The following is a 19,229-nucleotide window of genomic DNA, read 5'->3' on the forward strand; positions in this document are numbered from 1 at the left end:
GAAAACAATGACCTTGTTTTCTGCTTATTTCACCAGTGTCTGGAGCAGGGCCAGAATAAGTACTCAGAAAAATTTATTGTGTGAGGAAATGTCATTCCCTCTCTGAGCTTCAGTTTCCCCATATATAAAACACAGATAATAATATAATAGCATCTACCTCCCAGAGTTGTTAAGATTAAATGAGATACACGTGTAAGGCCCAGGCCCAGTGCCTGGCACTTGGTCACCAGTATGGCTAATAATACCATGACTATTATCAATACCATAATGGAATCCCCTGACAGGAACGTGTGGGCAGGGCCAGCAGGACTCCCACATGCTCCCCAAATGACTGGAGCTCCAAGCAGCTGGGCTAACTGGCCCTAGTCTATTACTTGTCACTGCCACAGCCTTCAACACCCGAAAGCAGAGAGAGGGCAAATTCAGGGATGGAAAGTGGAGGCGAGCGTGCTTCAACTCAACTGTAAGTTTATTAGAAAGGCCATGGACAGATGAACCCTGAGTTACCAGCTGAGGAAGAAATGAAAAAAAGCCCCTGCCCGTCTTGGCCTGCCCCACAGGCCTCCTGTGAGCTCTGTCCTGTGGCAGACTCCAATGGAAGTCAGCCAAAAAGTGCTTTCCGGATCCTCCTCCGGGAGCAGCCCAGCCTGACTGCAGGGGACCCGCTGGTGGGGCCAATGTGGATGCTGGTGCCTGGAGCTGGGAGCCACGGGGTCTTTGTCCTTCCTCCAACAGGAAGTGGTTCCGGGCCTCCCAGCAGAACAGAACGGAAAAGGAGCTGACTGGGGATAGAACAAGTTCGCTAAACAGCCAAGGGCTCTGGAAGGTGATGCTGGACTGCCTCGGAGGTGAGTGCAGATGGCTACAGATGGCCATCGTGGGGGTCCCCAGCATAGGACCAAAGCTGCTCTAAGGAGTCTCAGCCACAGAGAGCCCTAGTGTGACTCACTGCCCCTCCTGGGGCTGCACTGGCTATTTCTGCTCCCAGAAAGGCAAATGGATCTTGTAAAAATCCATGGTGGTTGACGCCATTTTTCCTTAAAAAAAGATAAGAGTTTGTACAGTGAATCGATTTCAACCAGCAGAGCCAGAGCCGAGAAGAGTCCGTCCTGGGGAAGGAAAAGGCACTTCTCACACCCTCACTGGGGTGATCCGGGCTGGCTGCTTCCTGGGCACCTCAGGGCTCCGCTCCCTCTGGCCCTGTGACTCAGGCCTGCTCCCTCTGGGAAGTATGCTGCCTGTATTGAGCTAGCACCGCCCTGCGGCCTGCACACCCTGGCCCCTCACAGGGTGGTGGAGGGCAGCTTCCTCACCCGCCGCTGGGCCAGGATAGACGACTCAATGGGCTTCAGCTGAGGGGTGGGCTTGGAGCTGTTGAGCGCAGAGTATGTAGCTGCCATGGCTCCCTGGGAGAGAAGGTGGGAGGTCAGTTCACAGCGGTGGGAGGACATGTGTTCTAAGGCCAGGCCAGCCCCTCCCAGTGTTCCACAGCCCACCCAGGCCTTGTTAATCCAGCCTTGGTGGTCCTTCAAGGTCATTAGTCCTGCCCCCTCCATCAGACTGGAGGCTTCAGAGGACCCATGAGTGCACTGTTGACACCCTGCATGTTAGACTGGGGCTCCCTAAGGACAAACAGACATGGCATCTCCTGGCTCTGCCACCCAGGGCCCTTGCCCATGGATCCTTGGCCTGGGGACCTGGATGCCCAGCAGCCTGGGGTCGCGTACCTTCACAAGCTGCAGGTCCTGGTGGGATAGCTGGCTCTGGGGAAGCTTGTCTTTCTGGGTGATCCATGGGTGCTGCAGGACCTGCTTAGCTGTGAGGCGCTGGTGGGGGTCCACGTGCAGCATCTTGGACACCAGGTCCTGGGGGCAGAGCAGGTAAGGGGGTTGGTGGGAGGGGCCTGCAGGGGAGCAGACAGCTCTGTCCCACTGATGGGGAGTGGGAAAGGCAACCATCTCCTGCCATCTCCCTTGCAGTAGCCCCTGCTACCCATTCTCCACACCACTCCAGGGCCTCCCCGAGCACACGCCCTTCTTTGGGACTTCATTCTGGAGTGCCCTTTCCTTTCTCTTTCACTTTCCAGAAGCCATGTAGGAAGGTGGGAAAAACCTAAGGTTGTGGTTGGGCAGATTCAGGTTCAATACTTGACTATTCTGCTCATCAACTGAGAATCCTAGGTAAGTTACTTCAACTCTCTGAGCCTCAGTGTCTCCTCTGAGAAACAGGGACAACAGCAATACCTGCCTCCTAAGGCTGACATGAGGTGGTACTGTTCATTAAGGGCTCAACCCAGTGTCTGGCACAGAGGTTCTCATAACTAGAACAAATGTTCTCTCCTCTGAGAAGGCCTGTCTGCTTGGTGTGGTCAGTAGCTCTGCTCCATGCCTCCACTGCCCATACCCCTGGACAGGAGGATCCACCTCTCTCTGCTGCCTGGCATCTCTGTTCCTTGTGTGCAAGCCTGTACCTCCCCCCATACTAAGTTCCCACAAGGCAAGAGCTGTGATTATGCAGCCCTCTGTCCCCCACAGGACCCAGAACACAGGAAGAGCCAGTGAATGATTGCCAAGTTGTCCAAACAAGGTGGGGGGGGCGGGGGACAGTCTGCCTGCGAATATTCCACTTGGAGAAACATAGCAACATTCCACTTGGAGAAACAAGGCTGCAGGTCACCTCTTCGTGAACTGCTGAAAAGCCCTGGAATGGGACCCTGCCTCCCCACCCTCAAATGAGCCAAGTCCAGGCCTCACAGACTCACTTTGGCTGTCTCTGAAACTGTGTTCCAATTTCCCCCGCTGAGGGTGAACTTTCCACTGCCGATCCGGGTTAGGATTTCCTCTGGTGTGTCACTGGGTCCGTTGGCAAATGGAGTGTATCTGGAGAAAAGTCCACCCAGTCTGGGTATATAGCCTCCGGCCTCCATCCTGGGGCTAGGGGTGGGGTGGGGGGCCGTGTCGCCCCCTTCAGACTGGGTGCTCCCAAGGGCAGCATCTTCCTCCTCAAGGTAGAGTTCCCAAAGGCAGTGCCATGTCCCTATCTTCAGACTTTTCTGAGGCAGGGCTGAGTCTCTCCCATCAGACAAGCACCTCCACAGCCTGTACGCTAGGGCTGGAGGCATGGGCGGGGCGTTGGGCGGGGTGCAGGCTAGTGGGGCACTCACCCCGCCAGCATGGTGTACAGCAGAATGCCCAGGCTCCAGATGTCACAGCCTTCATCGTAGCCCTGGCGCTTCAGCACCTGGCAGGAAGGAAGGCAGGAGAGGGTGGTCAGTCTGAGGGGCAGTGGTAAGTGGCCCCATATGCTTGCCTGCTACTCCCCAAAGGGTAGGACAAAGGTCCCGGCCATGGGCTGGATCCTCCTTGGTGGCCTCCCAAGGCCACACAGACTGGAGTCCTGGACAGCGTGGGGACTCTGGAAGGGGACAGGCCTCCTGTGCCGGGCCCCCTCACTCTCACAGCTGATGAGCCTTGGCCACTCACCTCGGGTGCCACGAAGTTGGCAGTGTAGCAAGGTGTCATGAGGAGCCCGTTCTCAGCCCGCAGCTGCTTGGCGAAGCCGAAGTCGCAGATGCGCAGGCACTCGGGGTTCCCAGACTCGTCCACATACAGGATGTTGCTGGGCTTGAGGTCCCTATGCACAACCTGGGGGCAGAGGGCTCAGATCAGCTCTCAGGGTGGGCAGACTGCTAGTGGCCCAGGTCAACCGCCAGGGATAGAAGAGTTAGGAAGACAGGCCCAGAGAGAGGGACAGAAGGACCCAGAATCTGGAAGGAGGGGAAGGGGCTGAAATGGGGCCCTTAGTGCTGCTGGTACTGCCAACTTGAAATCTCTATATCAATGTCTACGAGGCAGCTGTAACTTCACCTGTCCACACTGAACTCCTTATTTCTCCCCTCAAATCTGCTCATTGCACGATCTTACCTAGTAGCAACTCCATCCTCCCCATTGCTTCGATCATTCTCAATTCTTCTTTTTTTCTCATATTCCTCAATCAATCCATAAGCAAACTCTGCTGGATCTACCATTATTTTTTTTTTTAATTTATATTTATTTATTTTTCCCCCAAAGCCCCAGTAGATAGTTGTATGTCATAGCTGCACATCCTTCTAGTTGCTGTATGTGGGACGCGGCCTCAGCATGGCCGGAGAAGCGGTGCGTCGGTGCACGCCCGGGATCCGAACCCGGGCCGCCGGCAGCAGAGCGCGCGCACTTAACCGCTAAGCCACAGCGCCGGCCCTGGCTCTACCATTAAAATACATCCAGAGCCCAACCACTTCTCAGCCCCTCTACTGGCAGCACTCTGATCCCAGCCACCACCATCCCTCCCCTGGATTTCAGCAACCACCTCCTAACTGGTCTCCCTGCTTCTACCCTAGCCTCCTACAGTCTGCTCTAACCAGAGCAGCTGGAAAAATCCTGTTAAATATAAGTCAGATCATGTCATCCCAGCTCGAAACCTTCTAAGCCTTCCCCTCTCAAGAGGAAAAGTCCTTACAATGGCCTCCGTGGCCCCACCTGCTCTCTCCCCTGCCCCTCACCCACATCTCTCACACTCTCTAGTCCTCTAGCCCTCTCCTTGCTCAGTTAGCTTCAGCCAAACCAGCCTCTTTGCTCTTCCTTCAACATGCCAAGCACACTCCTGCCTCAGGGCCTTGTACTTGCTGTTCCCTCTTTCTGGAATACTCTTCCCTCAAGCATCTGCCTGGCTCATTCTGTTGTTTTTTTCAGGTCTCAGTTCAAATGTCACCTAATCAGTGAGGCTTTCCCTGGACCATTCCAAACAAAAAAGCAATCACCAACCAGTACATTCACCAACCATAGCATTTTCCACCCTTTGACATAATATTTACTTGATTGTTTTCTGAATGCACCCACTGGAATGTAAGCGCCATGAGTGTCTTGCTCACTGCTGTATCCCAGCATTTAGCATGGTTCTGAGCACATAGTAGGTATTCAATAAATATCTGTTGAATGAATGGATGAATGACACTCACTATGAGGCCTTAAGCAAATGACTTTCCTCTGGCCCCCATTTGCTCACATCTGTAACCTGAGGGGGCTGAACCGGTCCACTTTTCATCCTCCCTTGCTCCCTCTCTATGGTTCTATTCATAGTCACTCCTCTATCACCTAATTATCCACTACTCTCAGATCTCTGACCCTAGCCCAGAACTTTCCTGAGTCCAGGCTCATATAGCTGCTTACCAGATGGCAACCACTGATTGTTCCACAGACCCTCAAACCCAACGCGTCCCAGACTAAACTTGTTCTCACCTTCCTACTCCTCCTTCCATGAGCTAATGGTACTTTCTTGGGGACTGCCAAAAACCTTCAACGGCTCCCTACGGCCTGCAAGATAAAGCCCAAAGTCCCCATCCTGGTGTGGGAGGCTCAGCTACCCATTCCAGCCGCATGGTCCACCACATCCCCTCAAGTGCCCTGAGCTCAGGCCAATGGGGGCTCCTTTGGCCATAAATAACTGTATCTCTCTGTGGAATGCCTGCTCACCTCCAGCATCCAGCACAGGGCCTAGCACAGAGGACTTTGTGCAAGGAATGAATGAATCACACCTCTGAAACATGTAAAGACCTTTCAGGTTAGATTAGTTGAGTCTCACAGATTAGCTGGCTTTATGAGGTGGTCCTTTCATAGTTCCAGGTGACTGGGCCCTCCAGCAGGTGCCCACGAGGTGGGGAGATTGGAGGGGAGACATGGCCCAGGACAGTCCACCTCTACAGAGGGAAGAGTGCCAGGTAGATGAGGAGGGAAGGGTGACACTGGCAGGGTGGTCCCAGCGACACACTGCAATTGTATCCAAGCCCTGGGGAAGCCCCTTCCTGGGCAGTATCTGCCTAGCTCCTTGGGCTCTCTCCTTTATAATACAATCATATGGCCCAGAGGACAAGCCCAGGCCCTCGAGAATGTACACTGTTCTCTCTTCCCTGCAGAGGGCCCAGCCAAGCTTCCCAGGGGTCAGGGATGCTCAGCCTGGCTGAGGACACCAACTACCTAGTACTAATGATCTTCCTGGTTTACAAAGTACTTTCCAGGCCATGGTCTCACTGGGGTTGCCCCTTATACCTCGGTAAGTGGGCAGGGCAGAGATTGTTGGCTCCATTATATAGAGAAGGAAACTGAGGCTATGAGAGGAGAATTCACTTGCTTGTGTAAGTAACAAGCAGAGGTGAGACTTGAAACCCAGATCTGACCTTAATTGCACGGTCTTTCCAGGTTAGGGTGGCACCGATGATACTTTTGGGAAACAGGGATATGGGAGTTTTCCATCTTTATCCTGCCCTATCACAACATAAACAAACTCCTACAGGTAACTGCGGCTCACCATGGAAGGCAGCCCCACAGGTGATCTTGATACCTGCTCCTCAGGTGTACGTGTGGGTGGGGCACATAGTCTCACATCTCACTGCACTGAAAAGCGCAACAGGCTGGGCAAGCAATGAGCGAAGCCAGGCTGGGAGGGAGCCATGCCAACCAGTCTAAAGGGGCAGCTGCCACTTACTCCAGCTGACAGTCAACATGTAGCAGCTCAGGCCCAGGTTTCAAAAGTGGCCAAATTACCAAACCAAACCAAACCCAAAACAAAAACACCCCACGTCTTGCAGGCCAAACAAAATATGTGTGCAGGCCAAATGCAGCCACTGAATCAATAGGCCATGGCCTCTGGCACAGTTGTGATTTCAGTGGGAAGTCAGACAGGCCAGAGTGTGGATCCTGGCTTTACCGGCAGTAGCTGTGTGATCTTGGGCAGGCCACTTAACCTCTAGCCCTTGGTTTTCTCACCTGTAAAATGGGGCTGATAATAGTGCTCAGCTTCCAGGGCTGCAGGAAGCAGCATATGAGTTATGTACCAAGAATATTTAGCAGAGGGCTTGGAAATGGCAGCTGCTGTCATAGTAACTCCAGCTCTCCCTGGGGCTCAACCCTACCATCACGCTGGATGTTAAGATACAGTGAGTGCCTGTTAAGAGCACTTAAAAATGAGAGGACAAGGACAGGAAAATTAGAGGACAGATGCTGTCCCAAGCAGCACCTGATCACACATAATTCAGCAGCACAGACTCTGGAGCCAGATTAGCTACGAGACTTTTACTTACGCTCCCAGTGCCTCAGTCCCCTCGCTTGGGAAATAGGCATAACGATACCTTCTTCATAGGTCTGTTGGAACAATTAAATGAGTTGATATGCAAAGTGCTTAGAACTCTGTCTGGCCTGTGGAAAGTGCTGTGGTGCTAGCTGCCATTAGCAGCCCCAGCAGCTCTGTTATCATCAGCATCATCAGACGATGTGCATTTAGGCGCCTGCGACCAGACAAAAAAAAAAAAAAGATGAAATTCTGCTATGAAATACATCTGGTTAAGAGAGAAGCCAAGGGGCCGGCCCTGTGGCTTGGTGGTTAAGTGCGCGCGCTGCGATGCTGGTGGCCCGGGTTCGGATCCCGGGTGCGCATCGAGGCACCACTTCTCCGTTCATCCTGAGGCCGAGTCCCACATACAGCAGCTAGAAGGATGTGCAGCTACGACACACAACTATCCACTGGGGCTTTGGGGGGAAAAATAAAATAAAATAAAATAAAAAAAAAAAAGAGAGAAGCCGAAGTGTGACTCTCGATTGAGTTCTCAAACAGGCTGTCCCTGGCATGCTGGGGCTTTTATAGAAACATGAGGGAAGCCAGAAACTTAAAAGGGCTCTGCATATTAAACATAGAACTCTTGCAAAATAAGATGAAAAAGGCAGACAACCCAATTTTTAAAAATGGACAAGAGACTCAAACAGGTATTTTATAAAACAGGGTATCCAAATGGCAATAAACACATGAAGAGGTGCTCAACTTCATTAATCATCAGGGAAATGCACATTAAAACCGCTATGAGGGGCCGGCCCCGTGGCTTAGCGGTTAAGTGCGCGCTCTGCTGCTGGCAGCCCGGGTTCGGATCCTGGGCGCGCACCGACGCACCGCTTCTCCGGCCATGCTGAGGCCGCGTCCCACATACAGCAACTATGAAGGATGTGCAGCTGTGACATACAACTATCTACTGGGGCTTTGGGGGGAAAAAAAAAATTAAAACCACTACGAGATACCATTCCACATCTACCAGAATGGCTATGATTAAAAAGACAGAAAATAGGGGCCGGCCCAGTGGCGTAGTGGTTGGGTTTGCGCCTTCTGCTTCAGTGGCCCAGGGTTCGCTGGTTTGAATCCCGGGCGCAGACTACGCACCATTCATCAAGCCATGCTGTGGCAGCATCCCACATACAAAAAATAGAGGAAGATTGGCACAGATGTTAGCTCAGAGGCAGTCTTCCTCAGCAAAAAGGGGAAGATTGGCAACAGATGTTAGCTCAGGGCCAATCTTCTTCACCAAAAAAAAAGACGACGGAAAATACCAAGTGTTGGCAAGTACCAGAACTCTCGTATGCTTCTGGTGGGAGTGTAAATTAGTAAAACAACTTTGGAAAACTGTTTGGCAATATCTGCTAAAGATGAACAGATGCATACACTATGACCCAGCAATTCCACGGCTAAGGATACATTCAACGTTAAAATGTACATCTGATCACCAAAAGACAAGTACTAGAATGTCACAGCAGCATTATTTGTCATAGTCAAAAACTGCTAACAACCCCATGTCCATTAACAGTAGAATGGGCAATTAAATCGTGGTCTGTTCATACAGTAGAAACTACACAGCAATGAGAATGAATGAACTGCAGCCACACAACAATGTGGATGAATCTCAGAGAGAATGTTGAGTGGCAGAAGCCAGATATAAAAGGGTATGTTTACGGGCAAAACTAATCTAAGCTGTTAGAAGTTAGCTTAGAATGGTTATCCCTGGGGAGGGGGCAGGGCCTGGAAGGGGCACAAGGGGATTTAGGGGAACTGGAAATTCTTCGCTTCTGGATCTGGGTGCTGGTTACGTGGGTGTATTCACTTTTTGAAAATTTATTGACTTGTACATTATGATTTGTGTTTATGCAATACTTCAATAATAAGATAACATTAAAACAAATAGGAGGTCCCAGTGGACCCTGTTCCTGGTTACCCCCTTCCCATCCCTCAGCTCTTATGATATCTCCAGCTTCTAGACCACAGACACTGCCAACATGTAATCAGCCCAGAGAGTCTCCCTCCAAATACCTCAGCAAGAGGAGCTTCCCATTTCCTCATCATCTTCCCTGGGTATTTGGAAAGGGCCAGAAACTTTGGAGACCCATAGACTCCTGGCTTTGGGAAAGAGACAATTTTCTCCCCTAACACCCCCACCAAGTGGCTGTCTGTACTTGGAGCTTGCATATCCCTAGTGGAGGAGACTCACTACTTTTGGAGGCAGCTCCCAGTCTAGAAAGTCCTTCCTTGCTCTGAGCTTTAGGTAACCCACTAGAAACTCACTGCTTCGGCTCTGTCTTCCAAACCTTCTTGGGGGTAACTTTAGTACTCACTTGAGAACAAAAAGGGAAAAGGAAACACATTCACTATCTTACTTCACATACTTAAATATTAGTCTGTTTGCTTTGGCCATTTCAGAAACCAAAACCACTTCAAACATGACCATTAACAGTACATGTGGTAATCAAATTGAAGCTCCAGTTATGAGGTAAAGTTCTTTTTTACAAAAGAATCCCCCCTAATCAATTAGACATCAGACATTGCTATTTTTGCAAACCCTAATGAAATATTTAATTCAGGCAAAGCTCCTAAAAGGATGAAAGCACGATGTGAAAAGTTGGTGAGGATCTTGACAACACACCCTCAGGCCCACCCACCACCACCTGCCACTGTTCACCCATCCCTAGACTGTTACCACCTGACATGACCAATGACTAATGGGGGCAACATGACACTGTGCTCGCAGACACAATGCCATATGAAGTACACTGCACCTCCCATGAGGTATTTTTAACTCCTTGCTCCTAAAAAGAAGTTGAAGCTGAACCCAGTAAGACTTCAGAACACCTTGCAGTATACAGGAAACATAGGCAATGAAGGAACAAACTGATGTCATGAGGGAGCAAACAGACACATCCAGAAGGCAGGACATTCCACAGAACTGATCTCTTCAACAAGTCAGTGGCATAAAAAGGGGAGGTTATCCTCTGGAGGTTACATGGATGTACACATTTAACAAAACTCACTGAATTGTACACTTAAGATCTACTGTATGCAGATTTTATCTCAGTTTTAGAAAAGAGACTTAAGGAATGTAACAAGTGAGTGAAGGTAGGGACTTTGCAGAGATTGTGATTCCAATAAACCAATTGCAAAAAGATATTTTTTGAAAGGACAATAGGGGGAATGTATCTATTGACTGGGTATTATATGAAAGTAGGTAATTGTTAATTTTGTTAGTTGTTACGAAAGAAAATGTTTGCCTTTTTTAGTCATAGATATACAACTAAGATGATGTGAGGTCTAAGAGATGCTTTAAAATACTTTAATTATAGGTATTTAATGGGTTAAGGGTCATAATGTCTGCAACTTCCTTTCAAATGCACTCGTAAAAAATATATCTTTATATATAGAGAGAGACAAAGACAAAAAGAGACAGAAAGAGAGAGAGAGAAAGCAAATGTGGCAGACTGTTAAGATTTGGTGAATCTAGAAGGGAAACGGTTTTCATTGTAGTATTCTTTTAACTTTTCTATGGGTTTGAACTTTTTTCCGCAACAAAAAGTTGTGAAAAATACTTTAGCAACAACAAAAAAGAAAGGAAGGAAGGAAGGAAGAGAGGAAGGGAGGGAGGAAGGAAGGAAGGAAGGAAAAATCTTCACAATTCTTCAATCTGGGTGATGGGTATCTGGGGGTTCATTATACTATTTTTTTAGTTTTGTAAATGTTTGAGAATTTTCATAATAAAAAATTAATTTAAAAAAAGGCACAGCAATGAGGGGGTCCAATGTCCCCCTAACATTTATGTGGCATTTTCCACAGGCCTGCATTGGGCCATGGAGCTTTCCCAGCACAGCACCTCACTTCACCCCATGTCTGCCCTGTAAGGCAGCAGCTCTTGTTACTGTGAGTTCGCAGATGAGGAAACGGCTCAGAGAGGGGAGAGGCTTTCCCAACCTCACACACAGGACTTGGACACAGACAGTTGGATTCTAGAGCCCGTATTCTTCACCCCGACACTGTCTGACTGGAAGCACGCTACAGCATCGTCTCGTCCAGAGAGAAACTCCTGCTAACTCTGCCTTTGGCTTCGATAGACTACAGGGAACTTTTCTCCCTCCGCCTCGTGTAATGATAAAGGCCAAGTCCTATGGTTTGGATCTATACATCTTCTGTAGCACCTGCTGTGTTCGAGCATCATTTCCTCCTGCATCCACTTCCTCTGTCCTAGCAGCCGAACCCACGGCCAGATTCAGCTCCCTGAAGCCCTGCAGCTCCCCACAGTGACCCTGCTGCTGCCTAGCTCAAAAACTCACTCCCCGTCTGCAGCTCCCTACTTGAATTCCTCAGTCAGACATTCTGGCCTCATTCTTCCCTGGCTGTGTGGCCTTGGGCAAGAAGTGACCTCACATCTCTGAGCCTCAGTGTCCTTACCTGTAAAGTGGGGCCAATAACAAGACCTACCTCACAGGGTTGTTGTGAAAATCAATTGAGATAATCTAAGGAAAGAACTTAGCATGGTGCCTGGCACATAGTAGGTACTGAATAAATATTCCTTTTCACAATTTGGCCTCATGTCTCCCTTCCTCCCTTCCTTATATCCATCCACTCGCCTGTCACCCATCCCTAGTTTCCCCTCTGTCTGGCTGGTTGACGACTGCCATTGCCTGAGCCAACCCACGGTTCATGCACTCGGCTGATGGTATGACCCTTTACAGCCCCGCATCCCCATTTGGTGCCTGCTACCCCAGACTTACCCCCTGGGAGTGCAGATACTCCACTGTCTTGCTGATGGTGTGCAGGACAAAGCTGGCTTCCCGCTCCGAGAAGAATTTCTGCCGCAGGATCTTGTCCAGCAGCTCCCCGCCCCGCATCAGCTCTGTCACCAGGTACACGTGTTTGCCATCATCATACACCTGCCAGAGACCTCACCATCAGGCCCCTCCCCTCAATGCCAGGCCTGGGCCCCTTGGTCACCAGCTCACCAGGCCAGGAAGAATGACACAAATCTTGGGCATATGTTCTGCTCTGTGCTTCAGTGGCCTTGGCAGGGCCTTCACCTATCTGGCCCCTGTCCTCCCTGGATGGAGGATGCTGGCACTGGTCCCCTCATGGGCAGGAAAGTTCTCAGGGAATGCCTGAGTCTGAAGTGGAGGGCTCTTGGGTGAAGCCAAACCAGAGGCCCTAAGGGTCCGCCTCCTCCCATGAGCAGAGGAGGATCCAGTCAAAAGAATGTCAGCCCCGAGACAAATCCTAGAGTCGATGCCCCAGTCCCCATCCCCATCTCAAGGACCCCCACTCACATCTTTCAGAGTGATGATGTTGGGGTGCTGCCCGTACCGCAGAAGAATCTCGATCTCTTCTGAGGGATCCCGCTTGCTCTTGTCGATGACCTGAGGAAAGGGGGTGCATGTGGCAGTATCAGTGGATAGTCTCCAGAGCCCCTCTCTGCCACAGAGCCCACACTGCAGGGCCTGGGGGTCTCAGCCACACACCTTTCACCCATCCACAGAGCCTCAGGCACCAACCCTCCCCCACCAAACAGCCAAGGCTACAATGGCCTCCCCCCAAGCCCAGCAGCCTAGGATGAGAGAGAGTCAGGAGGCCCACCTTGACAGCATACTCCATGTTGGTGGCCTTGTGGACACAGCGCTTACACACGGAGTAGGAGCCCACACCAATCGTCTCCTTTACCAAGTAGCCGTCACTAAAAACCAGGTTCTTCCCGTGGAGTTGCTGCAGGAGACCAAGAGGTAGGGCTGACCTTCTGCTCTAGAATGCAGAGGTCATCCCCCAGCACCCAGGACCTTGGCTCAGTGAAGATGGCACCAGAAAAGAGTCAGGAGGCCTTGGGGCCAGCCTGGTGGCGTAGTGGTTAGGTGTGCACACTCCACTGCGGTGGCCCGGGGTTTGGATCCCGGGCGCACACCAACGCACCGCTTGTCAAGCCATGCTATGGTGGCGTCCCATATAAAGTGGAGGAAGATGGGCACGGATGTCAGCCCAGGGCCAGTCTTCCTCAGCAAAAAGAGGAGGATAGGCGACAGATGTTAGCTCAGGGCTCATCTTCCTCACAAAATAAAAATAAAAAAATAAAACCCTCAAAAAAAAAAAAAAAAAGAGAGACAGGACGCCTGCGACAGAATGTTGGCTGGGTGACCTTGGGCAAGAATCTGCCCCTCTCTGGGCCTCAGTTTTCTACTCTATATGATGGGCACACTCGCCAGATCCCAGCCAGGTCAGGGGGTGGTGGAGGGGGCAGGCAACAGAGCTGCAACACACACATCAAGAGGTTTGTGGCTCTGAGAAGCGTGGGTAGGCCTGAGAGGGATGCAGGAGCCCTGAGCTGGGTCCCAGCTCTGCCACTGACTGTGGCCCTGGGCAAGTTGCCTCCCCTTTCCGGGGTGTCACAGCCCACCTCCTGAGGTATCTCAAGGTTCCGAGACATTAACAATAGCAAATGGCTTCTGTGGTGCTTAGTGTGTGGCAGGCACTATTCTGAGCACTTTTCATCAGGTGACCACACACCCCATGGACAGCCCGGGCTTACACCTGCTGTCCTCGCATTCAGTCTGGTTTAACATTTGTCCTGGAAAAGATGTCCCGGTTGGATAATAAATTACATAGTCACCTTAACTTTACACATCTTAACTCACGTAATCCTCACAACAAACCTATGGAGAAAGGTTCTACATCACCCCCGTTTACAGACGAGGAAACTGAGGCACTGGGAAGGTAGGTGTCTCATCCAAAGTCCCTTACCTTGGAAGCTCTGAACCCAGGCAATGAGCTCCAGAGTCTACATTCTTGCCTCTCAATTTTAAACTTCCCATGGAGCCGGGAAAGTGTACAAATGGGAGACGTGTCAGAAGACACAAGCCCCCTGCCACCCATCCCCGTCAGGGACTTGACAGCCACCCCTGGGCACCCCCGTGCATTCATCCAGGCTCTGCAATGTCCCTGGCTCTGTGCCGGGAAATTTATATCTGTGTTGTCATCCCTGTTTTACAAATGGGGAAACTGAGGCTCAAGGAGGTTTGGAGGCCCAACGGGCTTACACAGTGGCAATCAGGGTTTGAACCCAGGCCTGTACAACTCCAGAGCCTGTGTTCTCAGCCGCTCTGCCTTGTGGCTTCTAGATGGAAAAGGACAACTGAGCAGCAGTCTCCTGCCCCTCACCTGTACCACCGAGTGCAGTGGAGCCTGCGTGCTCCGAGGCTTGCCGTCGTCCTCCATCAGGCCAGTGGCCACGAAGCTGAAGCCACGGAACAGCTGATGGGCCCCAGCGCTGGGGGGGATGCCCGGGGAGTCTGCAGGGGCGGGAGGGGGATGTGAGCATGAGGAGGCACCCTTGACCCTGGGGCAACGCAGCAAAGGGAGACCATGGGGCGTCCAGGCCTGCCTCAGCAGCTGGCCGTGGCGGGAGCTTGGTCAGGGCCCTCATTCCAGCCCTCATCTGTTCATGTATGTTTCGACCAGCCCAGCCCTGACACACAAGGAACAGAAAAGACCCCTACATCTGGCATTCAGCGCAGGCCAAGGCACTTCATCCCTTCCTGGAGGCCTCCTTCCCGGCCTCCCTGCCTCAGGTCTGCCCCTTCAGGTTCATCTTCTGCACAGCAGCTAGAGGGATGGTTCCAACCACAAATCTACCCCATGTCCGTACCCCTCAAATGCTCCCCTCTGCCCTCAGGAGAAAGCCCTGGCAATTGAGGTCCTTGTGATCTTAGCCTCCTCTTTCCCCACTCCACAGCTCAGCCATGCTGGACTTCTCAGATGCTTAAAGGAGACTCTGAGCCACTGTACATGCGGTTCCCTCTAATTAGATAATCCACTCCTTGTCCATCCTTTGAGGCTCAGCTTACACGCTCTCTCCTTTGAGAAGCCTTGACTGAGGCTGCTCCTCCAGCCCCTCGCCCCTATTTTTTTTTTTTTTTTTTAAAGATTTTATTTATTTTATTTTTCCCAAAGCCCCAGTGGATAGTTGTGTGTCGTAGCTGCACATCCTTCTAGTTGTTGTATGTGGGACTCGGCCTCAGGATGAACGGAGAAGTGGTGCCTCGATGCGCACCCGGGATCCGAACCCGGGCCACCAGCATCGCAGCGCGCGCACTCAACCACCAAGCCACAGGGCCGGCCCTCCCTCGCCCCTATTAATGCACTTGTCACACTACCCAGTAGCTGTTTTCATATCTCTGCCCCAACTACAGCCTGAGCCATATGAAGGCAGAGCCTGGGTCTGTCTTGTTCACCATCAATGCCCCCATGACTGACACACAGTAGGGACCTGGTACATATTTGTCAGATAAATGAATACAGATGGGACAAAGTGCTCGAACAAGTGCTAAGCTTCCTGTCATCAAGGATATGCAAGCCACAGTGAGAAAAACACTCCCTCTGCTAAAACCTGCCCCTCCAGGAGGCCTTCCAGAACTAACATTTCCTCCCAATATCTGGCTAAAATGCTAGGATTTACCAAGCTTCCTCTCAGAAGGAAGGAAGCTTACTAACCCCAGGGACTGAGTGGGTCTGTGGCTGAGCCCATGTTCCAGATGAGTACACTGAGGCCCAGCGGTCAGCGTAGCCAAAGCTGATTCCCACACTTGCCCCTGACCTGTGGGCGCTGTCACCTCTGCTCTGCCAGACCGTCTCCACCTCGCGTTTTTGCTGGGTCAGATTCTTTAGCCCTGACGTGAGTGTGAGCCTCCTGTGTTTGGTCTTCCCAGTGGGCTGGAAGATGCCTGAGGGTCTTGACTTTTCTATTATGGCCTTAACCACCCACTTAGCCCCACCCCCTCACCCAGACACAAAGAGGCCCATAGAGCCCTGGAGTGGGAGAGTGAGGCAGAATGAGACAGGGACAAAAAGTCAGAGACCCACTCGCCTGTCTGCCCATACACCTGGGCCTGCAAGCCCCTGACCACCCCTAGGTCCCAAGGTGCCCTCGACTCCCCGCTTCCCTCCTATACCAGTCCAAGACAAACCAGACAAGGGACACACCCTTGGGTGTGCGGGACGTGAACTCAGTGTCAAAGTAGAAGGTGTCATCGGGTTGTGCCACGGCCGGCTTGAAGGGTGGCTTGATCTCACGACGGTACAGCTTCTGCAAGGCAGGGTGGGCACTCTGGTCACCACGGCAGCCCCAGAGACCACCAGGAGCCCCATGCAGGAGGAGGTAATGGGCCTGGGGCACAGGCTACACAGACGGGGGCATAATTGCTTGCCCTCGGGAGGCCAGCCCTTGCCTCCAAGGCCGTGCTGTCACCCTCTGCCCCACAGCGGAGGCCACAGTTGGTAGAAGTCCTCTCCCATCACAGCTGAAGCCCTGACTGGGGCCCTGGGGTGGACAGCCGCACTCACATTCCAGTCAATGGTGGAGTAGAAGACATGCCGCTTGATTTCCTCTGCCCCATCAGGGCCGGAGCCTGAAAGAGCCCAGATGACGGGTCTGCCTCAAACAGTCCAACCCCCAGACACCCGCCCTGTCCACCAAGTGGCCTCACTGTGGTCTGGGACCAGTGGCTAGAGCAGTTCACTGGGAGCATGGGGGAGACGGGCTCACCCTGCCCCAAATCCACCCAGCCATCACCCCAAGGCTTATTGCCCACTCAGCGTTTTCCCCTCTCCGGAGCCCCTTATGATCAAGCTCCAGCATACTAATGAGAGAAGGAAGGCGCACAGAGGTTAGGCAACTTGTCCAAGGCCATGTAGTCAGGACAGATGCTGGACTTATTCTGAGATCTGCAGAGGGCCCCCACCTCCCTCCCAACCCAAGCCTCATCTCTGTTGCTCTTATCCCACTGTCCTGGTCAGCCAGACAGGCTCTCACTCCATTCAATCCCAGGGACTTGGACTGGACCTTACAAAGCCAGCCACGGTCCCAGGGAACCCAGGAGCCAAGGAGCCAACACATACTGAGCAGCTACTACACCCCAGGCGCATTCATGTGACTTCATTTAATCAACAGGGCTGAGATCATCGTCTCCCATGGAGATAAGGAGCCAGGGCTCGGGAGATGAAGAACTGCCTTGGTTCACTCAGCTCATAAATGGCACTCATTCGTTCAATAAATATTTATGGAGGGACCACTGTGTGCTGGGCAGTAGGGACCTGACACAGGGCTAGGATTGAGACCTGAGCCTCTGACTTCTGAGTTCATGCTCTTTCTCTTGTGCCAGCAGGCTTGGCAGAGGAGCTGTGTGGGGGCCTCTGTCCTTGTCCCCAGGGGAGTAGGGATGACTCAGTTCCTGCCTTCCCCCTACACACAGGTCACCCCCCTGCCCCAAACACCACACATGGAGCCAGAAAGCAGGGTAGCCAGCGGCATTGTCTGCCCACACCAAGGACAACAGCCCCTTTCAGTCCCAGATGTGGCCCTGTGGCCTAGGCTGCAGCTGTACCCTGCTCCCCTCCCCTGAACTGGGGCTGCTTACCGAGCCGGTTGGCAGGATTCCGCTTGAACAGGGCCCGCAGGAGGCTCTGGGCTTCTGTGCTCAGAAACTGGGGCATGCCTAGCTTCGCCCTGAAACAGCCCCCGGCTCTCATCAGGGCTGAGCCCCGCCCCAGAGGCCCTGTCTCCCTCCCCGCTCTGTCCAGGTCTAGTTTCCAGCTCAGTCCAGACAAGCCATCCACTAACGTACCTCCCAAAGACTTCAGGGATTCCCCTCCCAGAGGCTCTGGTGGATGAAAAGGGGGCCCCAGAAAGCATAATGCTTAACCCAGAAGACGGTCTCATTAATGGGGGAATCAGTGGCAGGTACAGAGTATTACTCGGGCCCCCAGACTGGGGCTAGGTGTTGGGGGAGACCCTAAGGTGTCAGAGAGGGGCTGGTGCTTACTTCAGAATCAATGTCATGGTCTCCTTCCGGTCCTTGCCCTGGAAGGGCAGGGAGCCCGTCAGCATCTCAAACTGCAGAGGACAAGGGTCTATTCAGGCTTTCATCCCTGTCTCCCACGCCCCCCACCTCCTCCCATCCAGGCTACTCAGCTCCGTTCCCAGGATTCTTGCTGGCCTGTTGGAGGTCTACCTGGATCAAGAATTCTGTCTGTCCCTCACCCCTCTGTCAATCAGACCACCAGGAGCAGTACTAGGGGTCCAAGCCTGGGGAGAGGTCCAGTCCCAGACTGGGGGCACCTGAGGTGGGGCCAAGCCCGGAATCCTTCCAAGGAAGGAAACTACAGCTGGGTGGAGGGTGAGGCAAGCTTGGCTGTGAAAGGACAGAAGGAGAGCCTTAGAAACCATCAACCCCCTCATTGTACAGATAGGGAAACTGAGGCCTGAGGCCTGGGCTGGATGCTTTACTCCTGCCTGGACACTCACCATCAACACCCCATAGGACCACCAGTCAGCACTGTGGGTGTGGCCCTGGCGGTTGACAACCTCGGGGGCCATGTACTCCACTGTCCCGCAGAAGGAATAGGCCTTCTTCTCGTGGTCAATGGCCTCCTTGCTCAGGCCGAAGTCTGCAGCAAGGAGAGCAAGAGGACACATCTTCAGGACCTCCTGCCTTCCTTGCTGCCACCCCCTGCCCAGAGGCCTGAAGGCATCACTCCCATGACACTCAGGAGAAAGCTGAGGCCCAACAAGGTTAGGTGATTTGCCCAGAGTTGCACAGTGGGAGGTGGGGTTCAAACCCAGGCTATTCCAAGTCTGGGGCCTGCGCTTCTGACCACATCCAAGTACCTGGCACACCCTCTCAGGAAGAATGGATCCCCTAGCACTGGGCCCAGGACCATCAAGAGCCTGTCCTGCCTTCCCCTGGGACCCAAGGGGGCAGATGCCCTCCACTCACCAGTGAGTTTGATGTGGCCCTCCTCATCTAGAAGGATGCTGTAATGGAGAAATGGGAGTCAGGGCCCCTCAGCTGTAGCTCCTTGGTGGGTTCTGGTGACACCATGGGGGCTATGGGAGTTGGGCCCAGCCCAGAGAAGGTGATCTACCCAGATCCATCTGATGAATGGGTGGATGGAGGGGGTGGTGGCAGTGCCAGGCAGGTGTGTTGCCTACCTTCTTTGCTAATCCTTGAAGCAACTGTGTGGGGTAGGTACTATTATGGCCCCATTTTCACAATGGAGAAACTAAGGCTTGGGGAGCTTGAGTA

At 52.5% G+C, this 19,229-nt stretch overlaps 1 protein-coding gene across 10 annotated transcripts in view; it reads right to left on the reverse strand.

Moving 5' to 3' along the window:
- Positions 1-451: 451 nt before the first annotated feature.
- Positions 452-19,229, reverse strand: part of RPS6KA1 (ribosomal protein S6 kinase A1) — a 52,777-nt gene continuing 33,999 nt past the window's right edge. For all 10 annotated transcript variants that reach the window (XM_087446500.1, XM_087446502.1, XM_087446501.1 and 7 more), the window contains 15 exons: positions 18,921-18,958; positions 18,449-18,591; positions 17,967-18,037; positions 17,562-17,650; positions 16,489-16,553; positions 16,129-16,231; positions 14,308-14,438; positions 12,739-12,864; positions 12,432-12,521; positions 11,886-12,044; positions 3,483-3,644; positions 3,164-3,240; positions 2,762-2,879; positions 1,728-1,865; positions 452-1,406 (listed from right to left, as the gene is read on the reverse strand). In XM_087446500.1, the coding sequence (XP_087302626.1) occupies positions 1,284-1,406; positions 1,728-1,865; positions 2,762-2,879; positions 3,164-3,240; positions 3,483-3,644; positions 11,886-12,044; positions 12,432-12,521; positions 12,739-12,864; positions 14,308-14,438; positions 16,129-16,231; positions 16,489-16,553; positions 17,562-17,650; positions 17,967-18,037; positions 18,449-18,591; positions 18,921-18,958 (1,633 nt within the window). In that variant the 3' untranslated portion in view covers positions 452-1,283. The remainder of the gene's footprint in view (positions 1,407-1,727; positions 1,866-2,761; positions 2,880-3,163; positions 3,241-3,482; positions 3,645-11,885; positions 12,045-12,431; positions 12,522-12,738; positions 12,865-14,307; positions 14,439-16,128; positions 16,232-16,488; positions 16,554-17,561; positions 17,651-17,966; positions 18,038-18,448; positions 18,592-18,920; positions 18,959-19,229) is intronic.

This window comes from Ceratotherium simum, chromosome 22 (assembly GCF_057802395.1).
Source record: "Ceratotherium simum simum isolate JZ-2026a chromosome 22, ASM5780239v1, whole genome shotgun sequence".
NCBI lineage: Eukaryota > Metazoa > Chordata > Mammalia > Perissodactyla > Rhinocerotidae > Ceratotherium > Ceratotherium simum.